Here is a 21,302-nt window from a genome sequence, read left to right as displayed (position 1 = left end):
CCAGTACTTTTTAATTCCTGTTGCTTTATACTATATTTTATTTAATTAATTTATTTTTTAAAGTTTATTTATTTGAGAGAGAGTGAGCATGAGCAGGGTAGGGGCAGAGACAGAGGGAGAGAGAGAATCCCAAGCAGGCTCAGCACTGTCAGCATGGAGCCCGATGCAGGGCTCAAACCCATGAACCGTGAGATCATGACCTGAGCTGAAGTCAGATGCTTAACTAACTGAGCCACCCAGGTGCCCCCCGTACTATATTTTAACATCTAGGGGTAGTTTTGACAAAAGTTTTGACAAACTTTTATCTTTTCCAGAAAACAGAATGGAAGAGAAAAATGAAGGAACTGCAGGGAGAGCACGCAGCTCAGAAGCGAGAGGTAGCCCTCCTCGGGTGGTCTGAGGGAGCTTGGTTTCCTGTGACCTCCTCTCATCCTATGGCACCCCCATCCTTCACCCCTACTCCTCTCGAACTGGTTGGCAGGTATTTTGTTGCTGACACAGTTCCTGGCGGCTGACTCCCCTCCATACAGAGAAGGCCTTGGTCCGCTGCCTAGACAGCAGCCTCCCAGGCCAGGAGTAGGGCCCCCTGGCCTTTTCTTCTGAACCCAACACCTGCTTTACACTGCGGTCCTCTCTGCAGGGACCCCTTCAGGCTCTGCGAGGAGGGTTGTGCTGATACCCTCTGATGAATTGCCTGGTCCTTTCATGTTTGGGCCCTTCTTTGAAACCCCACCCAGGAGAGAAGCAGGTGGCTGTGGACCTCAGCTGTAGTTCAGAGGGAGCCCAAATGGAAGGGCTCAGATACTGAGACCAGGGAACAGAGAGCAGCAGGCCTCAGGCCGAGAAAACAGCTTCTATGAAAACGCCCCTGAGAAGAAAGCAAATTGAGGAGGAAGCCAATTAACAAGAGCCCTATGTTCTGCCTGTAGAAAGCTCAGAAGTTAAAAGTCTCAGATCAGAGGCTGGCACGTGATAGACACCCCCAATTCCTGTAATTTCCATCTTGGTGGTTTTATTTTATTTAAGATGTTTTAAAATGGGCAATACACTTAAATTTATTCAAAAAGCAGAAGAAATATGTTAAGGTACCCTCAGCAAAGTGTGCTGAGATATATTAAGGTTCACTTCCTCCCCATCTCCATCTACCTGCCCCCAAAACCCACCCCACAGCTGACTTTTATTGCTTTCTAGTGTAGTTTTCTAAAGTTTCTTTATGCAAACATAAGTAATATCATCTTCTCTCTGCTCTTACAACAGCATGTGACCATATTTCCTTCACCTTTTGTTTTTACCTAAAAACACAATTTGAGGACTTTTGAATGGCCTCAGGTTATCTGACTGGGCTTCAGTAGGCAGTCACACTGGACAGAGAGCCTTTTTGCCCTGATCTTAGGGGCCTGAGTTCAATTCTTATTTTCCCTTGAGTGAAGCGTGGACAGTAGTCAATCTTGTTAGAAAGCCACCTGTCCAGGTCTGGCAGCCCCCTCCCCTGCTTCAGGTGAAACTCCGGCCAGTGTTTGCCTACAGGTGCAGGCCCTGCAGATCCTGGGCAGCCATAGGTCCCTGCAGACATGTGACTGACTCTCCTGTGCCCACCAGCTGCAGGAGCAGAATGAGAGGCTCCAGGCCTCCCTGTCTCAGGATCAGAGGAAAGCAGCCGCCCAGGCCCAGCGCCAGATCAGTGCTCTCCGTGCCCAGCTCCAGGAACAAGCCAGGCTCATCACCTCCCAGGAAGAGATGGTAGGTCTGTCCCTCTTCCCAGCCAGGCCTCGGTGCCCCTCGACCTCTGCGAGGATCTCCTTCCCTTCTCTGGGACTCACTACTGGCACTGGTCTCATTAGTCAGGCTCATTAAGGAGAGAGAAAGGTCCTCAGGCTTCAGGGGCACAGAATGGTGAGGATGCAGCCTGTCTTTTTCCAGGCCGAAGATGTGCCTGCTGTCCTTAGGGGCTGTGTTACTGGGTTCACACTAAAATCAGAGACCATCTAAGGACAGTCACCTGGTGGATACTTGGCTTAGTACTTCATTTAAACCTCACTCTTCAAGGCAGATATTGCTGCCTCCTCATTGTCACTTGACAGATGATGCAACCGGCTGGAGAAGTCAAGTGCCTGTCTTGCATCCACATCGGACACCCTGTAAGAGCCAGGGGAGGATTCAGCCCTGGCCAGGCAGTGGAATACACAGCCTGTGTTCTTTTCACTGTGTCTACAGACATAATTTCCTACCCAATACCCTTTTCATAAGTGAACACCCTCTGGTGAGGTCGTCAGATAAACTGGTATGATGAGAAGTCACTTACTCACGAATGCCTCTCTCTTAAAACTGGCCCCAAGACTCTGCACCTGTTGCTCAGGCTCAGCTCCCCCTTCTGAGTTCCAGGTCAGCAGAGAAGTGTATCTGTCCTCAGAGGGGCCCCTCTGTGGCCTCAGGTCCTTGCCATGGTTCTGATACCACCCTCCACACAGATTCTCTAGGCACAGCACTTCCTGTCACTATCTAGTTCAGTCTTCTTGTTCCTGCACGCTGGCTATTTGTGCTCTTCTGTTTTCTCAGCCATATTTCAGCCAGGTGTCTAACCCCGTCCCTTGCTGCTTTTCTTTTTACTGCACAGCCCCTCCTCCCACCTCTGCAAACACTTAGCTTCACTGCTGTGGCCACCTCAGGACCAGTCTGGACATCTCTTCCTTCTGTTATCCAGAACTCTTGTTTGCAAATATTTCACTTAGGAGCTCATTGGTTAAACATGGATTTAGAATAGGTTAATAGGGGGTTATTTTTATTGTAAAAGAGGTGACAGTTGATGGCCTTGGTTTAGCAGCAAAATTATGCCATTGGAAATCCAGGCTGTTTTTCTTTTTACCATCTTCAGTGTGTTGACTTCTGTTCTCATGCTTGACTCTCACAATTGCAAGATGGCTGCCATAGCTCCAACCATCACAACCATATTCAATAGAAGAAGTGGATGAAAAGGCCCCTTTATAAGACTTTTGCTTATGTTTTATCAATCAAAGCTGTATTACATGGGCAACTACAGCTGCAAAGAAGGTTAGAAAGCAAGTAATTAGTTTTACAGTCTCTAGAATAGAGGTAGACAAGGGAGGAAACATTTGGAAATGGACATTGGATGTGTCATTCATTGGTAGATAATAAACAACTCAAGCTTAAGCAGAAGAGGGAATTTGTCATTAGGGTAGACGGGGTATCTCACAGAGTTCATGGCAGGAGAGCAGCTGAGCCTGGGAATAAACTGGAACCAGATACATGAATGTGGTCAGGGGTTTTCCTTTGCTGTGTACCTCTGTTCTGTGTATCTGCTGCAATTTTTTTCTTTTATTCTGAAGATCACCTTTCACTTCATATCTGTCCCATGTGGCAAAACAAACAAGCAAACAAGTAAACAAAACCCAAACCAAAACCAGTTGGCTGCCACTGGCTCTTGACTTCACATGTTATCAGTTCAGAGTTCTCCTCCCAAACCTAGACAGTCAGCTCTGTGGGGGATGGGGGGGGGGTCACATACTCACAAGCAGCTGTCCCATGTGCAGCTATGTGGAAGGAGGATGAAGAGGAGGGGGGCCGTGCAGACAGTTTAGTGACTGTCCACATCACTCCTCCTTCCTCCCAGGGGGCACTCAGCTCAGATGCCCCCGTCGTGGGAGGGAGCCTACCTTGCCCTGGTTGTCCACCAATTGTACCAAAAGTATTGATTGTGTCCCTGTCCCCCTCAGCTTGCATGGGGCTCCTGCCCTTCGAATCACAGTCCCTCTCTGAAGGGGGGGGCGTGTTCCCACCAGGGGAAACGGCAGCACGATGCCATGCTGGTTGCTGCCATCCAGCCTTGGTGCCACCCCCTCCCCCCACTTATGGAGATGCTGTTGGGCAGTGTACTTTGAGCTACTCGCTCCCAGGGGGAGGCACGGAAACAGTGGCTGTCCCTTCTTTATGGTGCTAGGCAGAGGCACTGCTCAGAGTAGAGTCCCCTGCTGGCTGTAACCTGCTCTCTTCCACATCTTTGTAGATCCAGACCATGTCTCTGAGGAAGGAGGAGGGTAAGCCTGCATGGGGTGTTTTGTCTTGTCCTCTTCTCTCTCCTGTTCCCCACCAGTCAATTTGGAGAATGAGGGTGGTGGTGGTGGTGACAGCAGCTCAGGGGACATGTGCTGTCAGGCTCTTCGGCTGGGTGAGGGAGGGCAAGAAGATATTTTCTTCTGGGACATATAGGGCTCCAGCCTGCGGTGGATTCTTACCTGGCCTGCTCTTCTCTGTAGGGTGGTGGAGACATGGGGAAGGGTGAGGATCCTGGGGGCAGTGATGGATGGAGCAGGGTTTGGGAAAAGTTTCTTTCTAACTCATCACGTCTGCAGTTTGGACCATCAACTTTTACCTTGCTCCCAGGGGATAGCATGTTGTCCCCAAATCAGTGTGAATGTGGCCAGTTTAGGGAGTATGCTGTCTTCCTCTGCTGTGCTGTGTGCGGGAGTGCATGTGCTGGCCTCTAAAGGGAGACAGTAACCGGCAGGGCACTGCCCCTGCCTGGACAGCCCTGGCCAGCCCCTTATGAAACCTGGCCCTTCCTGCTCCATCCCACTTCTTCTGTCCTAGCTCTTCAGCCTCTCTTCTGCCTTTTCTTGCAAATCCACACGTCTCTTCCCAACCCCTGCCTCTAGGTCAGACGTTTCTTTCCCAGCTTTGCAAGCAGTTCAGAGAAGCACTGTCCCTGCAGCCCCAACCTTCCCAAGGGCTTCGCCGAGCACTTTAGATTCATGGTCTCATTACACTGTCCCCACAATTTAATGTGGGCTGGGCATTATCATCCTCATTTTCTAGATGAGGAGACTGAGGCTTGGCGAGGTTCCAGGACTCCCCGTGTTGTGCACAGCTGGTTGGGCAGGGCTGGACTGTGTGAACTCTGGTCTTTCTGGCTCCACGTGTCAGTGTTTGTGACCATGGCTCCATCCCGGGTAAAGAAACAACTGGAGGGCTTACCCCTTCTTGCTGACACTCATGTCGTGTCCCATGCTTTCCTCTGGGTCAGGGATAGGGTCCAGGGCATTGAGGCCACACTAACTGTTCCTGCTCTTCTCAGGGATCCACAAGGGCCCGAAGGCTATGGACACAGAGGAGGACTCTTCCGAGGAAGGTGAGGTCTTAGTTTCCTTCCCTGGTGTCTAATGCAGGATACAGAATTGTCCTCTTCATTGTTTAGTTTGTGTCTACTTCACCGTGTCTGGCTACTGAAGCTGGGGGGGAGGAGAAGTAGGGACAAGGAAATAAGTATTTCTGAAGCCCTTGTGTGTGCCGGGCACGTTACACACAGGCACTAACATGCGATCTAAATGGTCCACCGATGGGTCAGCGACTTGCCCAGAGTCACAGAGCCGGCAGGTGTGTGGAGGCAGGATTTGGAATGGCATCTGATGCGTAGCCTGTCCCGTGTGCCTGTCTCACCTCCTCTCACCTTGGTCATTGTCTTGTGCTGCAGAGTTAGAGGACTCCGGAGACGGACAGCAGAAGGTGCTGGCAGCGCTGAGGCGAAACCCCACCCTGCTGATGCAGTTCAGGCCAATCCTGGAGGACACCTTGGAAGAGAAGCTGGAAAGCATGGGGATAAAGAGAGTAAGATCCCTGGCTACTGTTGTGAGGGCTGCTGTCTATCATTTAGACACACGATGTTCTTAACCTGACAGATGCTTGATTGCTCTTTACAGTGTAGGCTTATTCGTCTTATTTGTTCCAACTGGGGTGCCTTTCATACCCAGGAACATGAGCCCACACAGCTTCCCCTCACCGCACGGCAGCAATGTGGTCTCTCTTCTCTGTTTCCAGTGGTTTCTTGGGGTGTCACCCTGCATCCTGACCTTTCTGTGCTCTCCACTCATCTGTGTCTATTTCTGACAGAGGGAATTTAATTGGTTCAGTCTGCCCTCTGAAAGGGTTCCTTGGGTGAAGTGTCCATCATCAGTGGCACACGTGGCCACGGCACTCAGTAAGTGGCGGTGGGTGAGGCAGGCAGTGAAAGCTATGTCTGGGACCCTCATGCCCGTGTTTAACCAGAGCATGCATTTTATCATTAAAGGCATCGATGACATATTTTATTAAATAAAAACACTAACCTTTGACTGTTTTCAACTACTGTTCCATCTAACTTTGGCCCTATGATCAGATTTGATTAAAACATTTCTTTCTGGGGTGCCTGGGTGGCTCAATCGGTTAAGCGCCCGACTTCGGCTCAGGTCATGATCTCACGGTTCATGGGTTCAAGCCCCGCGTTGGACTCTGTGCTGACAGCTCAGAGCCTGGAGCCTGTTTCAGATTCTGTGTCTCCTTCTCTTTCTGCCCCTCCCCTGCTTGCACTCTGTCTCCCTCTGTCTCAAAAATAAACATTTAAAAAAATTTTTTAAAAACCCATTTATTTCTTTTTTTAAACTTTTTTTAAATGTTTATTTTTGAGAGAGAGAGAGAGAGAGTGCAAGCAGGGGAAAGAGAGAGAAAGACATGGAATCCAAAGCAGGCTCTAGGTTCTGAGCTGTCAGCACAGAGCCCGATGTGGCGCTCAAACTCACGAACTGTGAGATCATGACCTGAGCCGAAGTCAGATTCTTATCTGACTGAGCCACCCAGGTGCCCCCTAAAACATTTCTTTCTAACCTTGAATGAATCCTTATAGGCTCTGGGTGGATGTCAAAAGCCCAAGCAACTTCCAGTAGGTCTTGGAAGAAAAATGTTTATTCATTTTTAAAAGAGAGAGAGAGAGAGAGAGAGAGAGAGAGAGAGAGAGAATGAGCGGGGGAGGGGTAGACAGAGAGGGAGACACAGAATCTGAAGCAGGCTCTGGGCTCTGACCTATCAGCACAGAGCCTGATGCAGGGCTTGAACCCACGAACCATGAGATCCTGACCTGAGCCGAAGTCAGATGCTTAACCGACTGAGCCACCAGGCGTCCCTGCAGTTCATTTTTCACACATTGTTAGGCACAGAGGACAACCCGTCTGGCATGATGGTGGTTATGAGGTACAAATGAGGTACAAAAGGAGCAAGCTCTGGTCTCTGTCCTCACATGAGTGGGGTGGCGGAAGGGCATGTCCCACCTGAGCCCCAGAAGCTGTGATGTCGATGGAGTTGTGCGTAGCCCCATTGCATCGTCTTGCCATGCACATTTTGATGCAGCTCCCAGACCCTAAACCATTACACTTCCTGCAGCGTGTGCAACCGCTGCCCACCCTGCTCTGACGCTCACCCCATCCTCTTCCAGAAAGCACTGGGTGCTGAGCACAGTGACTCCCAGGCCAGCAGCAGGTGCGAGAGGCTTAGGGGAACTTCTGTCTCCAAAGGGGGAACTTCTGTCTCTTCTAGGATGCAAAGGGAATCCCCTTTCAAACTCTGAGACACCTCGAGTCCCTCCTGAGAGCCCAGCGGGAGCAGAAGGCACGGAGGTTTTCTGAATTTCTGAGTCTGAGGGAAAAGCTTGTCAAGGAAGCCACCAGTAGAGTGAAGCAGAGACAGAGACACATGGCCCCGGCATCCCAGTTGGACAGCGGGGCTCCAGGTGAGCTGGTCAGAGGGCTTGCTTGGGGGCTGGGGCTGAGAGGGTCCAGGCTTGTTTGCACACGAGGAGGGTGTACTTTCTGCCTCCAGCAGGGCATTACTTGAAAGAGCGAGATGGCAGTGTCTTTGCAGGTGACTGAGTCCAAAAGTCCTCTTTTGGGGGAAACAGGGTCAAGGAGTGGGCCCCAGGGTCACCCAGGGAAGCTGGAGGAGAGCCGGCATTAGAGCCTGTGGTTAGCCCTGAGCTTGCTGCCCCTACTTTGCAGGTTTACTTGCTTTGACCGCAAGTTGAACTTTGCTCCAATAGAGAGGAACACAGTTTCTGGCCCTGAAGCCAGGGATGTCAGTGCTGGGAGAGGGCCCAAGGCCTGAGAGCACTGGGGCTGCAGGCAGGGGCAAAAGGGATCAAATGCAAAGTCTGCTCCAGAGCTGTGGGAGGCTGGGCGAGGTCTGCCTGCTGACACACCCTCAGAGCTCAGACTTGGTTCTCTGGGCCGGGTCACAGCCACTGCTTCGCCCCTGGGGGTTGTGACAAGGAAAGGCCGGGGCGGGTGGGGGGGGTGGTTCTTGGGGAGGATTCAAGTGTGTGAGTGGTGGCCCTCCAGTCTCTGTCCTCGGGGAACTGAGGAAGCAAGGTAACTTGTGTTCCTAGGTTTGAGAGCCCCCTGTTTCTAGAGGATTTCCAGATCCACCGAGCTGCTGAAATTAGGGGCCCGGGGGAGGGCTTCAGGGGGTCTGAGGCTGTTTGTGCAGTGTGGTGCTGCAGCTCCTTTTCCTCATGAGTATATACCAGGGGGCTATTGATTCTCTTATCGCCTTGTGTCCAGGCAGACCCAGCCTGAACTCGTCATCCTAACGAATTTCCCAGAGTGTGGACCACATTCTCTGGGGATGTGAGAGATGATTTTAGTTGGTACGTGGACCAGTAATTCTAGAATTTACTAAGGCCGATCCGTGCCAAGCACAAATCCTCTGCTGGGAAACCGGCCCAGACTTGGTGATGATGGGGCCAAGCACAGGGGTGGTGGGTGTGCGGCAGAGAGAGGGGACTGGGAGGCATGGCAGAAGAAGGAAAGCATCCTCTGAGGACAGGCTTCCAGAAGAGGAAAGGTATCTTGCTCCTCCAGGCACCCCCTCCCCTCCAGCCCTTGCTCCTGTGGTCAGAAAACCGGAGTGAGAACCACCCCCTTGCCTGTCTCCCCTTCCCTGGTCCTGGGGCCCTGCTGTCTCCAGGGTATGTCACAGAGGTGTGACGTGAGCACTGTGTTTCCACAGCATTTTGCAGACCTCTCTTTCCAGCTGGATGCCCACATGCTCGTTTTCTACGTCCCACGAGTGCTGCATGAATGCTCACCTCTGGTCTCCACTTAGATTGTGCCTCTTTTCTTTTGGGGCAGAGCTGTGGGATGTAGCAAGGCTGTGAGTGGCAAGAGCCCTGGATTTGGGGTGGCTGATGACCTGGGTTTGCAGGTACCACTGACTTGCGTGGAGCTGTGGGCCCTGAGTCCCTGGATCTCTTGCAGCCCCTGTAAAGTAGGGAAAACGACACTCTCCTAAGGCATCTGGGGCCAGGTGGGTGCTGTGGGTAAAGTGCTTAGCTTGGTGTCTGTGTGCAGTAATTGTAGCTATTCTTGTTACTTTCTGTCAGCGAGTCTGTCTGCTTTACCCTTCTCTCCAGTCTGTTCTTAGAAGGTCCACTTCTGTGTAAGTGCATTCTCTGAGAGCGGTGTATTTCCAGCATTTTTGATCTTGAACTGCAGTAAGAAACACAGTTTACCTGTGACAGTCCACACACGTAAGAGTTTTGTGGGAAAGTACTCTGACACTCTGTGATGCCCTTCTCTTCCCTTCCCATAAAAAAAAAAATTGCCGATCCTGGATACCCCGCTGGGGAATTCGGAAAAGGGAGGGGCTGGGTCTGAGTGCTTGCCTTTATTTATTTTATTTTTTATTTATTTTTTTTATATTTATATTTTTATTTTTTATTTTTATTTATTTTTATTTTTTCAATATATGAAATTTATTGTCAAATTGGTTTCCATACAACACCCAGTGCTCATCCCAAAAGGTACCCTCCTCAACACCCATCACCCACCCTCCCCTCCCTCCCACCCCCCATCAACCCTCAGTTTGTTCTCAGTTTTTAAGAGTCTCTTATGCTTTGGCTCTCTCCCACTCTCTTTTTTTTTTCCTTCCCCTCCCCCATGGGTTTCTGTTAAGTTTCTCAGGATCCACATAAGAGTGAACATATATGGTATCTGTCTTTCTCTGTATGGCTTATTTCACTTAGCATCACAATCTCCAGTTCCATCCACGTTGCTACAAAGGGCCATATTTCATTCTTTCTCATGGCCACGTAGTACTCCATTGTGTATATAAACCACAATTTCTTTATCCATTCATCAGTTGATGGACATTTAGGCTTTTTCCATAATTTGGCTATTTTTGAGAGTGCTGCTATAAACATTGGGGTACAAGTGCCCCTATGCATCAGCACTCCTGTATCCCTTGGGTAAATTCCTAGCAGTGCTGCTGCTGGGTCATAGGGTAGGTCTATTTTTACTTTTCTGAGGAACCTGAGTGCTTGCCTTTAAAGGACTGAGTTCCGGGAGGATTTAGTGGGTCTGGGTGGCCCATGTGGTCCTGTTGCGACCTCTGGTGGCAGCAGGGTCTCCCTGCAATGTTGTCTGCACTCCAGCGGCTGCAGCCTGGGTGGGTAGAGAGGATGGGTGCTCTTGGCGAGGTCAGCCCCTAGCACTACACAGGTATGGTTAAGCTGCTGACAAGCTGGGCCCCTCTTCATTTTTTTTGTTAAGTTTCTTTATTTGTTTTGAGACAGAGAAAGAGAGTGCGAGAGCAGGGGAGGGGCAGAGAGAGAGAGGAGAGAGTGAGAATCCCAAGCAGGCTCTGCGCTGCCAGCACGGAGCATGATGTGGGGCTTGAACCCACGAGCCATTAGATCATGACCTGACCGAAGTTGGATGCTCAACTCACTGAGCCACCCAGGTGCCCCACGGGCCCCACTTCAGACCTGCCGACTCCCGTGGGACTCCTGGAATGATGGCATGACCCTGGAAGACCAGCTGCTCTCCTGGTCTGTGCTAGAACTGTGGGTCCCAGCCCTGAGTCTGGCCAGCAGCAGGACTCCTGCGGTGGGGGCGGTGGTCATATTTGCGCTGGTTATCATGGTATGCTGCGACAGACTGACTTGTCCATTTCTAGTGTGCTGGAGCCTGTCTCTACGTCCTCTTCGGGCTTGAAGCCCCAGCTGCTCATGCCTTGGAACTTATTCCTATCTGTGTTTCTAGTCAAAAGCCAGCAGAACCCACTGGCCATCAAAGAGGCCCAGCCAAAGTCCAGGACGCTGCATGTGGCATTGCCATCTAAGCCAGCAGAGCCACCCACGACAACTCTTCAGAGCCGCAGCAGCCACGGTCCTGGCCTGGCTCCAGTGCCCACCCCTACTCCGCGCCCCAGAGCACGTGGACCCTCCGGCGCCTCTGCTTCCTCAGGGCCCGGGCCAAGGTGAGCCCTGGACTCCGCACTCCCCCTGGGTCTTGGCAGTGGCTCCCAGCCTCAGGCAGCCCTGATCTGGGCTTCCCGCAGGCTTCTGCAGACAGGTGAGGGGCAGAGACAGAAGTGAACAGGAGAAGCCTCAGTTGGGGTCCATCCTGAGACCTCACGAAGAGACTGGGGTCCTTTGCTCCTGGCCAGGACAAACCCACCCCTACCTTCCCCATCTCTTCCTTAAAAGCCTTAGTTGCCACGCCGGAAAGGCTGGGTCCTCATCTTCTAACAAAGTTGCTGGTGTGGCTGCTATGCTCCAGAGTGACTCCTGGCTATCATCTGGGCCCAAGGAAGGAGCAGGGCTGACTTGGGGCAAATCAGACACGCTTGCAAGTGGTGAGGTTTGGCTTCCAAAGCTTTTCTGGCCCACGTAGCCCTCATTTCTTCTTGTCCATGACAGTACACCCCCATTCAGTTCTGAAGAGGACTCAGAGGGAAATTCCGTGCAGCGGACATCTCTCCAGCCCCCACGAGGTCCTTCCAGGATGGGGCCCCGGCCAGAGGACAACTGGGACTGGTCTGACACAGAGACGTCAGAGGGGAGTGCCCAGCCCCCTGAAAAAGGCTCAGGTGGGCTGGCTTCTTCAGGTGAGTGATCTGGGACCACTGAGGTAGCCCTTCTCCAGCCCAGATTTCTTTAGTCCTGGAAACACTCTTTTTCTTTGGGTTCTCTGATTTGGCAACTCATTGTGACTTGGAGAGAATGACTGTCCCTCCCATCAGGTATTTTCCTGTGGTCGCAGAGACAGTAGAAGAAGGATAGAATCTGAGTGAGTTTTATTTTGCCCCTTGTTTTGTCATTGAATTGCCTAACTGGTGGAGTTGGAGGAGCTCACTCCTTTTGTCCTCCACATCCTTACCGTTAGAGAATGAACATGGTGGCCAGACAAATGGAGATTAAAGTGTTGTTCTATTACTGGAGATAGTGCCTAGTAATGCTAAGGCATAGGCTTCCTCTCAGAGCCTGATTGGCTCCTGAGGCCAATGTGGGGACCCCTCCAGCCTCCCCAACCCAGATTCTCACCGTACTTGTGGCTATATGGGGTGGGGTCAGCAAAACCGCAGAGAGGGCTGAAGTATGCCACTGTGGGGACAGTCCAGCTGGCCTCCAAATGCAGTCACAGGTGCAGGGAGCATATCAGAAAAAGAAAGATGGCCCAGGGGATGTTGCAGTCCCTCTGCTTGGCTACTCCAGTGGATAGGAGAGGTAAGAAAGTGGGGGGGGTGCTGAGAGGGTGTCCATGCTCTGCTTGCCCAACCTGGTAGAGGAGGAATGCCTTCATACCTTGCATGAGGTGACGTGTGCCACACACATTGTCACTGATGTCCAAACTAAGTCTCTGACACCTTATGTTACTTGTTCAAGGTCCCAGAACTAATAACGTGAAAAACAGATTCTGTATTATGTTTTTGAAGTTAATGTGTTGGTGGCATTTTTTTTTTTACTTGAAAAATAAATTTTTCCCAGAAAGAACTGCCTTTCGCCATTTTCCTAATTTTGAGAATATCCACACAGTCTTTTATGCTTCTTGAGTTCATTAGTACCCGATCAAGGGGTTGTGGTTACCCAGCCAACTATCGCTGCAGTAAAAGTAGCCTCCAGGGCAAACCTAGGTTACAATGAACATTTTGAGAGATATAGTTGGTTGTAACACATGCAGTCTCACACAAAGAAAGTTTTTGTAACAAAAGAGTAATGAAAAGTGTGGTTTTCCAGCTAACCTTAAGATGGAGGGTGACAGCTTCAGAAGGCACAGTGAACCTTCACTGCAGGCTGACTCATTGCCACCAATGGTCTTAGGGACATAGTGGCATTTTTACAGGAAAGTTCTTTGCCCTTTTCAGCAAAGAGATTTAGCAATTGCACTTAATGAAAAGACATCATAGAAATTTGAGTTAAATGTTATGATTAACTGGAATGAATATATCCATTAAACTTGTCACTTTCTTTAAGATTTTTAAAAAATATTTATTTATTTTTGAGAGAGAGAGAGACAGAGTGTGAGCAGGGGAGGGGCAGAGAGAGAGGGAGACACAGAATCTGAAGCAGGCTCCAGGCTCTGAACTGTCAGCACAGAGCCCGACATGGGGCTTGAACTCACCAACCGTGAGATCATGACCTGAGCCGAAGTCAATTGCTTTAACTGACTGAGCCACCCAGGCGTCCCTAAACTTGTCACTTTCTATCTAACAGTGTACTACAATAACTAATTGAGCATTTTTCTTCTGAAACAACTAAGTCAACTCGCATTCTTTCAAGATTTTCTTTTATTTTTTTCTTTTTATGTTTTTTAAATTTATTTTTGAGAGAGAGAGAGAGAGAGAGAGAGAGAGGATCCGAAGTGGGCTTTGCATTGACAGCAATGAGCCCAATGTGGGGTTTGAACTCATGAATCGTGAGATCATGACCTGATCCAAAGTCGGATGCTCAACTGACTGAGCCACCAGGCACCCCTCTTTTAAGATTTTCTTATAAAACTGCTAATGAATAGGCCTGCAGCTTCTGGCTTCAGTTGAATTTTCTTTTTCTTAATTTTTTTTTAATGTTTATTCATTTTTGGGAGAGAAGAGAGAGAGACAGAGTGTGAGCAGGTGAGGGGCAGAGAGAGGGAGACACAGAATCCCGGAGCAGGCTCCAGGTTCTGAGCTGTCGGCACAGACCGTGATGTGGGGCTCGAACTTGTGAACCACGAGATCATGACCTGAGCCAAAGTCGGATGTTTAACCGACTGAGCCACCCAAACACCCCTTCAGGTGCATTTTCTAGCCAAGGCTTAAAGAACATGGAAATGAAGAGTTTTGTCTTTTCAAAGTCATCAAGTGGAAACTTTGGAATATAAACCCATATCTGAACAACCTGTAAATTCCATGCTCTTAATGGATTCTGCAGAACTTTATCTTGTCCATAGCATATTCCAAGCCTGCCAGTCCATCAGAATCCACCAGAAGTAAATCTTTGGAGAAGTACCGATGGCCACCAGGTGGGGCAATAAGATGGAAAGGTGTTAGAAGTGGGAGTCAGGAGTCCTCTGATAGTTTGGGTGCTGTCACTTGTTACCCACTTGTGTGAGGGGTTTTGGTTTCTTTTCTATAAAATGAGGTATCAAGAGAAGACAGTGAGAAGTGAGGAACACAGTGCCTGGTACATAGTGGCCCTTACTCAACATTTCTTGAGGGGCGCCTGGGTGGCTCAGTCTGTTAAGCGTCCAGCTTCAGCTCAGGTCATGATCTCACCACTTGTGGATTCGAGCCCCGCATTGGTCTCTGTCCTGATGACGGCTCAAAACCTGGAGTCTGCTTTGGATTTTGTGTCTCTCTGTCTCTGCCCCTCCCCTGCTTTTGTTCCATCTCTTTTTCTCTCTCTCAAACATAAATAAACATAAAAGAATTTAGAAAACAAACATTTCTCCAATGAGTCATTGAACCAAGGGCTGTTGGAGCCCCAGACGGCTGCTCAGAGCCTCAGACGGTTGAATCCTACAAGGCCATGGTTAGCTCCCTGCTTCCTGGCCATTCTTGAGATCTGGCCATCCGCCATGGTTTACCATGTCACCAGGAGTCTGTTGATAGTCTTTGTGCCTTGCTTAGCCCCCCTTCCTGCATGGAGTTTGCAGAAAGCCTGTCGGCCCTCAGTCCTTCTGTGATGATTTATATTTATGATATTTCTTCTCATCTCAGTGCAGATGTTGAAGGAGGCCGTGTCTGCACATTAGTCTTGCTTTTCATGTACCAAGTGAGCAGAGGTTCTGCCTCTGCCTCCCATTTGGAGAGAAGAACAGCTTTCTAAGCCTCTGTCTGCAGCCATGTTGTTAAGTGCAGTTATATTTTTAGGATGGTCAAAGCCTTCTTTTTCTGGCACCCATTGGCCTGGGCCTTCTCTCTATCTTCGCCCCTCTTCTTTGTGGTTACCCTTTCTTCTTCCTCCTGACCCTTCTCTACACTCCCTCTGTCCGCTCCAGAGCTTGGTCATGACCTACAAGGATGAGGCATTCATTCTCTGGAGTTCTCCCTCTGGTTGCCTTCCAGGAACCCTGGTGCAGTCGCTGGTCAAAAACCTTGAGAAACAGCTGGAGGCTCCAGTGAAGAAGCCTGCTGGAGGGGTCAATCTGTTCTTAATGCCCAGCGCCGGCCCACAGAAGGCTGCTGTGCCAGGAAGGAAGCCCCAGGTAGGGTGCAGGACTCTTGGAGGTTGCCCTGCCATTTCCCACAGAGCCAGCTCTGAGTTTGGGGGCCTGGGGTGGGGTCTAGTGAGTGTCAGCCTTGACCCTAGTGGGACATCACAGGTGACCTCACTGTCTCCTCTGCCCCTGCCCAGGTGGAGGAGTGGCCACTTTCAAATGCTTTTTTTTTTTTTTTTTGTATCTCTGTTGACATTAAAAAGCCTTTTGGTTCATTATACAAGCAACTGCTTGTATAGGTCGCTTCTCCTGGTCACTCACGCTCCCATTTCCTGCCTCTGACACAGCCTGGACCTGACTCTGTGCCCAGCTGCTGGTACTAGCTGCTCTCCTGGCTCTGGTTCACCCCACCACAGGCTTCGCCCCCTTCCTTCACTCAGCCGAGGCCCCCAACACCAGGCTGAGTGCGGAGCAGACTTCTCCTCAAGGGCAGGCATTGGAGTGGGCGACAGCATATAATGGGAATATTTAGATATTTCATTCTCAATATTCCAGGCCATTCCTCATCACTAAGAATGCCTTGGTGGCCTTGCCTCTCTGAGGCTCTAGCTGCTGTCAGACTTAGAGCTCAGATGCTCAGACTCCCCAAAATTACCGTTCAGACGCCCTCCTCACTGCCTCCGGTCAGGGAATAACTCCCATGTGCCCGTTACTTTCTGGGGCAGAAACATTTAGAGCTCTCGCTACTTCACATTCCTGTATCACCTTTTTCAGTCAAAAAGGTGCCTCCTGGGATGACCAGAGGTATTGCCCTAACGGTCTGAAGTAGTGGGCAATCACTTTCTCAGGAGACCATGTTCTTATTACATAATGTGCTTGGTTTATTATGCAGCCCATGTGCATTGGTGAGTATCTAGTCCAGGTGATTAAAATAAATTTGCCCCTTTTCCCCTGGGGAAAGAGGGTCAATATCCAACAGCAGGCTTAGCCTGCTGCCCTGGGCCCGGGGTGGTTCTGATTGCTTGGCTTTACGTTCTGGGAGAAAATGCACAGGATGTTCCTATCAAAACCCAGGTAGCCCTCAGTGCCAGGGGGTGGGGCACTGAGAGCTCTGAGGGGTGACTGTGGCTCAGGGGTACCCTCGGGCTCTTGCGTTGGCTGCAGCCTAGACCCTTTCCAGGCTGACGGTTCCTGGTCCCCAAGAGCTATCCTCCTGCTCCTTTGGTCAGGGTATTAACCAGCCCCACAGAAGCCATCTGAGGGCCGGTGGGGAGGGACTTTAGCCCCTGCTGCATTCAGGAAAGTCAAGGCTCTGGGCGTTCAGCTCCATCTATGTGGGGGATTGAAAAATCTAGACAAAGTTTAAATAAGAGCAGCCTGATTTGCTGTAAACCTTTCCAAGGAGCTTGCCTTGGTTTGGCCAGTGGAACTTCAGGAGTGTTTGAAATCACTCTGACCCCAGGTCTCTGAAGCAGGTTTTCAGACAGGAAAACATGAAAAAGCAGGAGAAGGAATGTCTCCCAACTGCTTCTTCCAAACCTGCATTTTGTCCCTGTGTCTGTCCAGCATTTTCATCCTCCCTTGTCAGAAGGCATTTTCTTCTCCCCCCTTACTTCCCTGCAGCTTTCAGACGATGAGACTGACTTGGAGATCTCTTCCTTAGAAGATCTCCCCCAGGACCTGGGCCAGAGAGAAGAACTGAAGCCCCTGTCTCGCTCAAAGCCGCCGGAGAAGTTTGGCACCAGCCCTTGGAGCCCTGGCCGACCCAGGGTCCCTGGCTGGTGATCCCACCCCAGAACCTGGCTGGGGCCAGCTCAGGGTGCCCTCCGCCCTCCCCCCCCCTCCCCCCCAACACAAGAGGCTACTAGGCCGCTCTTGTCTTCACCAGTAACTGAGTCTTCTCTGGAGTCTTCTCTGGAAGAGAAGGTCTCTCTGGAGATAAACAGAGCAGAAGGGGGATATAATTTCTCCTCTCTTGCCTGTGAGGAGGGGTCCTGTTTCAGAGCTCCAGGGGCACCTGGCTGGGTGCTCCCAGTCCTATGGTTTGAGAAAGGGTTATAATGAGCCCTTTCCTCCCCCCACCTCCATGTTCACTCCAGACTGAAGGAGCCACTTGATCTTTGTGACGTATTGTCAGTCTGTGGGAGTGCTGTGGAGAGGAGCCTTACTTGGTGTCCTTCTAGGGACACATATGTCTCAGTCAGTCATTCAGTGATTGATCCAAAGTCATTTACCGAGTGCTTGCTCTGGGCCAGGTCCTCCAGGCTCTCCCTACCTTGCTGGGGTGCTGGCAGAGGTGAGTGGGGCAGAAGTACTGGGTAGTAGTCTAGTGACATAGATTAGGGTGTCATGGGAGCATAGTGAGGGCCACCCAGTGCAGGCTTGGGAGATCTTGGAGAGACTCCCAGAGCTGAAGTCTGGCTGTGCTTGCTTATGGGTGGGAGAGAGGGAGGGAGGGTGGGCCGCCTGGCTGGGGCCTCATGCCCAAAGGACCACAAATTTAATCTTTGACATTATTTCTAAAATTAGGTTATATATGTAACCACTGTATTTTTTTTATGTAAAAGGTGTTAATTTATCATATGGAAACATTTAAATATAGCACAATGGTTATAACTCGCTTGCGTTCATTATTTTTGGAGCTTCAGCAGGGGCACAGGGGGGCGAAGGCACCTGCACCTGTGTTGTGGCAGGTGCGGTCCATTGGGATGTGGTTGCCAACGTGGGGCAAGGAGGGTCAGAGCTTTGCTGGGCTGAAGTGAGAGGAAGCAGGATCGGCAGGGAGAGCTCTCCAAAAGCAATGCAGGTCCCATCACTGTGAGAGCAGAGGGAGCAGGAGGCAGGAGCAGGCGGGGAGTGGGGGGGGGCCAGACTGCCGCTTGGGGCTGACATCTCCACCAACCCAGTGGGAGCTGCCGAGCAGGGAGTCCCTGTTGGGCAGAAACGGCCAGGCCCTGGAGTCTGCACCCTCTCGGCCTACTTCATTGCTCGTAGTTGAACAGCAGTGTTTTGCCTGAAGGGAGACCCATACCTGTACCTCGCCGATAGAGGACTCCAAGTTCATCCGCCCACCTAGCAGAGACGATGATCAAGACTTCGAGCATGCAGCAAAGGAAGGGTTTAGCGAGCGGCAGCCAAACAGGGAGACGGGAGGACAAGCCAGAAACCGCTCTCTGAAGGAGGAGAGTCAGGGCAATTTAAAGACAGACTATAATGGGGCACCTGGGTGGCTCAGTCGGTTAAGCATCCGACTTCGGCTCAGGTCATGATCTTGCAGTTTGTGGGTTCGAGCCCCGTGTCGGGCTCCGTGCTGACAGCTTGGAGCCTGGAACCTGCTTCAAATTCTGTGTCTGCCTCTCCCCTGCTCATGCTCTCTCTCAGTAATAAATGTTAAAAAAATAAAGACAAACTACAAGAGGGCTGGGTAAAAAGTTGCAGCTGTACTTACTAGTCTACAGCTGCGATGGGTCGCCTAGGGTTACAGGTTTCAGGAATAGTGTCCCCAAAGTCCACGTCCCCAACACCCAGCCTCGACCACTATCATCAGCTCAACTCACGGGCAGCCTTGCTCCATCCATCTCTTCCCCTGCCTTGGGTCCCTTACCCTTCCCTGCCCTCCATCCAGTCTATGTTTAGCCTCTGGGTAGAGGTGCTGCTACCTGGCCAGGCCTGAAGTTCTGGTGGGAGGAACCAGGGGAAACGAAGGAGGAAAGGCTCTGCAGAGGGCAAAGGGCATCTGGGGGCGGGGTGGGCTCGGGGGCTTGTGGTACCAGGCTGCTCAGCGAGGCCAGAGCACAGCTTGTGAAGGGCCTTATGTGGGACTTGGGGCCAGTGCAGCCCTGGCCAGCTGGAGGGTGAACTCCCTTTGTGTAACTCACACCTTTGAGCAGCTGAGGACGTGTGCAGTGGATGATCCAGTGAGTGCGTGAGGGGGAAAGGGGCAGTGAGTGGGAAGTACGGTGGGTTCACACCCCTCCCAGGATTCTCCCAACAAAGTCATGTTTTCCTAGTCACTGGGTTTGGGCAAGGGACATGTAAAATTATGGTGCTCCCCACCACCTCCTGGTTTCCCCCCACCACCTCCTGGTCTCCCCCCCACCAAGTCTTGGTCTCCTGCAGCCCCGACATATGTCTGATGTCAGCCCCTACATCACACACCTTGGGGGTTTCTGCTTTTTGGCCTCAGGGTGGTCTCTGATGCTGTGGGAGGCGGCATAGTCTTTGCAGGTGCAACCCTGAAGTGCGGGAGAGCTGACACCAGGGCAGCCCATGACCAAGGTGGGAGGGGAGTTGTTGAGTAATCATTCCAGCCTTCCCATGCAGGGGTGGGACAACTCCAAGATTTCTTCCATGGTTTCTCAGCCCCGATGGGACTGAATCCCAGTTGCTTGCAGGCGTTACTCCTTATTAGTGCACCTTTTATTGGCCTTTCTCCCTGCCGTCTAATTTTTTTCACTCTCTCACTTCTGCGTCTTCAGAGCACCTGTGAAATAAATTAACCTGTTCCCAAGTCCTTGCCTCAGGCTCTGCTTTCAGGGGCAAGCCCAAGTGAAATAGACGTATGTGCATATGTGTTTGCATGTGCACATGCGCACTAGTGATAATTACCAATGGGAATGACTCTGTTTCTGAATGTTCACTATTAAATTCTCTGTTTCCAAATGTGTTTTTCTATCTACTTTGGAGGTTAACATATTGGTTTTGTATTTCTATGCTGTTTATTCCTCCCCACTTGCAGATACATTTTAGAATGTTTGGCAAGATTTGTAAGAACTTTGGAACATATGTGTATTAACCAGTGTTCTCCAGAGAAACAGAGGCAATAGGGTATGGGTATAGATACAGATATAAAAAGGGGATTTATGATAGTAATTGGCTCCTGTGGTTATGGAGCCCGAGGAGTCCCATGGTCTGCCATCTCAGGCTGGAGAACAACGAAAGCTGCTGGTGTCAGTCCTGGAGTCCGAAGGCCCCCAAACCAGAAGCTCTGATGTTCAAGGGCAGGAGAAGATAGATGTTCCAGCTCAAGAAGAGAGAGCTGACTCATCCTTCCTCTGCCATTTTGTTCTCTTTGGGTCCTTAGTGGATTGGAAGATGCCCACCCATATTGGTGAGGATGGGTGTTCTTTACCCAGTCTATTGATTCAAATGCTAATCTTTTCCAGAAACATCCTGAGAGACATGCCCAGAAAGACTATTTTATCACCTATTCGAACATCCCTTAGCTCAGTCAAATTGACTGAGATTAACATCATGATATGTAACATATTAAATTATTTTAAAATTATGCAAACAATAAGATTGATCTAGAAAAATTGGAAGACACAGATAATCAAAAAAAGAAAAATAAATTTGAATAACCCCGAAATCCAGAGGCAACCACCGTTGACATCTAGATATACATGCACTGATTAAAAAAATACATATGTCTGCTTCCTAGGATTCCACTATATTTATTCTTCTTTAGCTTGATTTCCCTTCTCGAAAATATATTATAAATGTCCTCACATCAGTACGTACATATCAACATAATTATAATAATGGTCACATAGTATTACAAGGTAAAGATGGCAAAAATTTATTTAACCAGCCATTTCCACTTTTGGCCTTTGATAAATCATGAAATGATAAGCAAATGTGTATATACATCTTTGTGCACTTAATTAAGATTTCCTTAGGATAAATACTTCGAAGTGAGGTTGCTGGACCAACATAATAATGAAAGCTGTGTTATATGCCAGGCACTGGTCCAAGGTGCTTATGAATATTCACTGGTTGAGCCTCACAGCAGTCAGGTGCAACTATTACAGTCATTGTACGATGAGTACATTGTAGAGCAGGTCTTCACAGAACTTTAAGTCCTGTTGCCAGCAAGGGTACGCTAGGGATCTGACCCAGGCCGGCTAGCCCTGGACCCCGGCTTCTGACCGTGTGATTTTGGGGATTTTTGTTACCAATGGTCAAATGCTCTCCAGAAAACCTGAGCCAGTGTAGCTTAATGTTTGCAGTGTTTGCTCATTTGCACATTCCCTTGCCACCAGGGGGAATCGTTCCTCTTTAAATGTTGTG

At 50.2% G+C, this 21,302-nt stretch overlaps 1 protein-coding gene across 12 annotated transcripts in view; it reads left to right on the top strand.

The window, feature by feature from the left end:
- Window positions 1-17,670, top strand: part of DZIP1L (DAZ interacting zinc finger protein 1 like) — a 44,663-nt gene extending 26,993 nt beyond the window's left edge. For 11 of the 12 annotated variants that reach the window (XM_047875875.1, XM_047875874.1, XM_047875871.1 and 8 more), the window contains 10 exons: window positions 315-377; window positions 1,600-1,740; window positions 4,022-4,052; window positions 5,090-5,143; window positions 5,486-5,619; window positions 7,357-7,549; window positions 10,857-11,073; window positions 11,516-11,703; window positions 15,142-15,281; window positions 16,857-17,670. In XM_047875875.1, the coding sequence (XP_047731831.1) occupies window positions 315-377; window positions 1,600-1,740; window positions 4,022-4,052; window positions 5,090-5,143; window positions 5,486-5,619; window positions 7,357-7,549; window positions 10,857-11,073; window positions 11,516-11,703; window positions 15,142-15,281; window positions 16,857-17,018 (1,323 nt within the window). In that variant the 3' untranslated portion in view covers window positions 17,019-17,670. The remainder of the gene's footprint in view (window positions 1-314; window positions 378-1,599; window positions 1,741-4,021; window positions 4,053-5,089; window positions 5,144-5,485; window positions 5,620-7,356; window positions 7,550-10,856; window positions 11,074-11,515; window positions 11,704-15,141; window positions 15,282-16,856) is intronic. The other variant, XM_047875880.1, reaches the window with a different exon arrangement.
- Window positions 17,671-21,302: the final 3,632 nt, after the last annotated feature.

This window comes from Prionailurus viverrinus, chromosome C2 (assembly GCF_022837055.1).
Source record: "Prionailurus viverrinus isolate Anna chromosome C2, UM_Priviv_1.0, whole genome shotgun sequence".
NCBI classification, from domain to species: Eukaryota; Metazoa; Chordata; class Mammalia; order Carnivora; family Felidae; genus Prionailurus; species Prionailurus viverrinus.
This window is presented reverse-complemented; position numbering and strand designations above follow the sequence as displayed.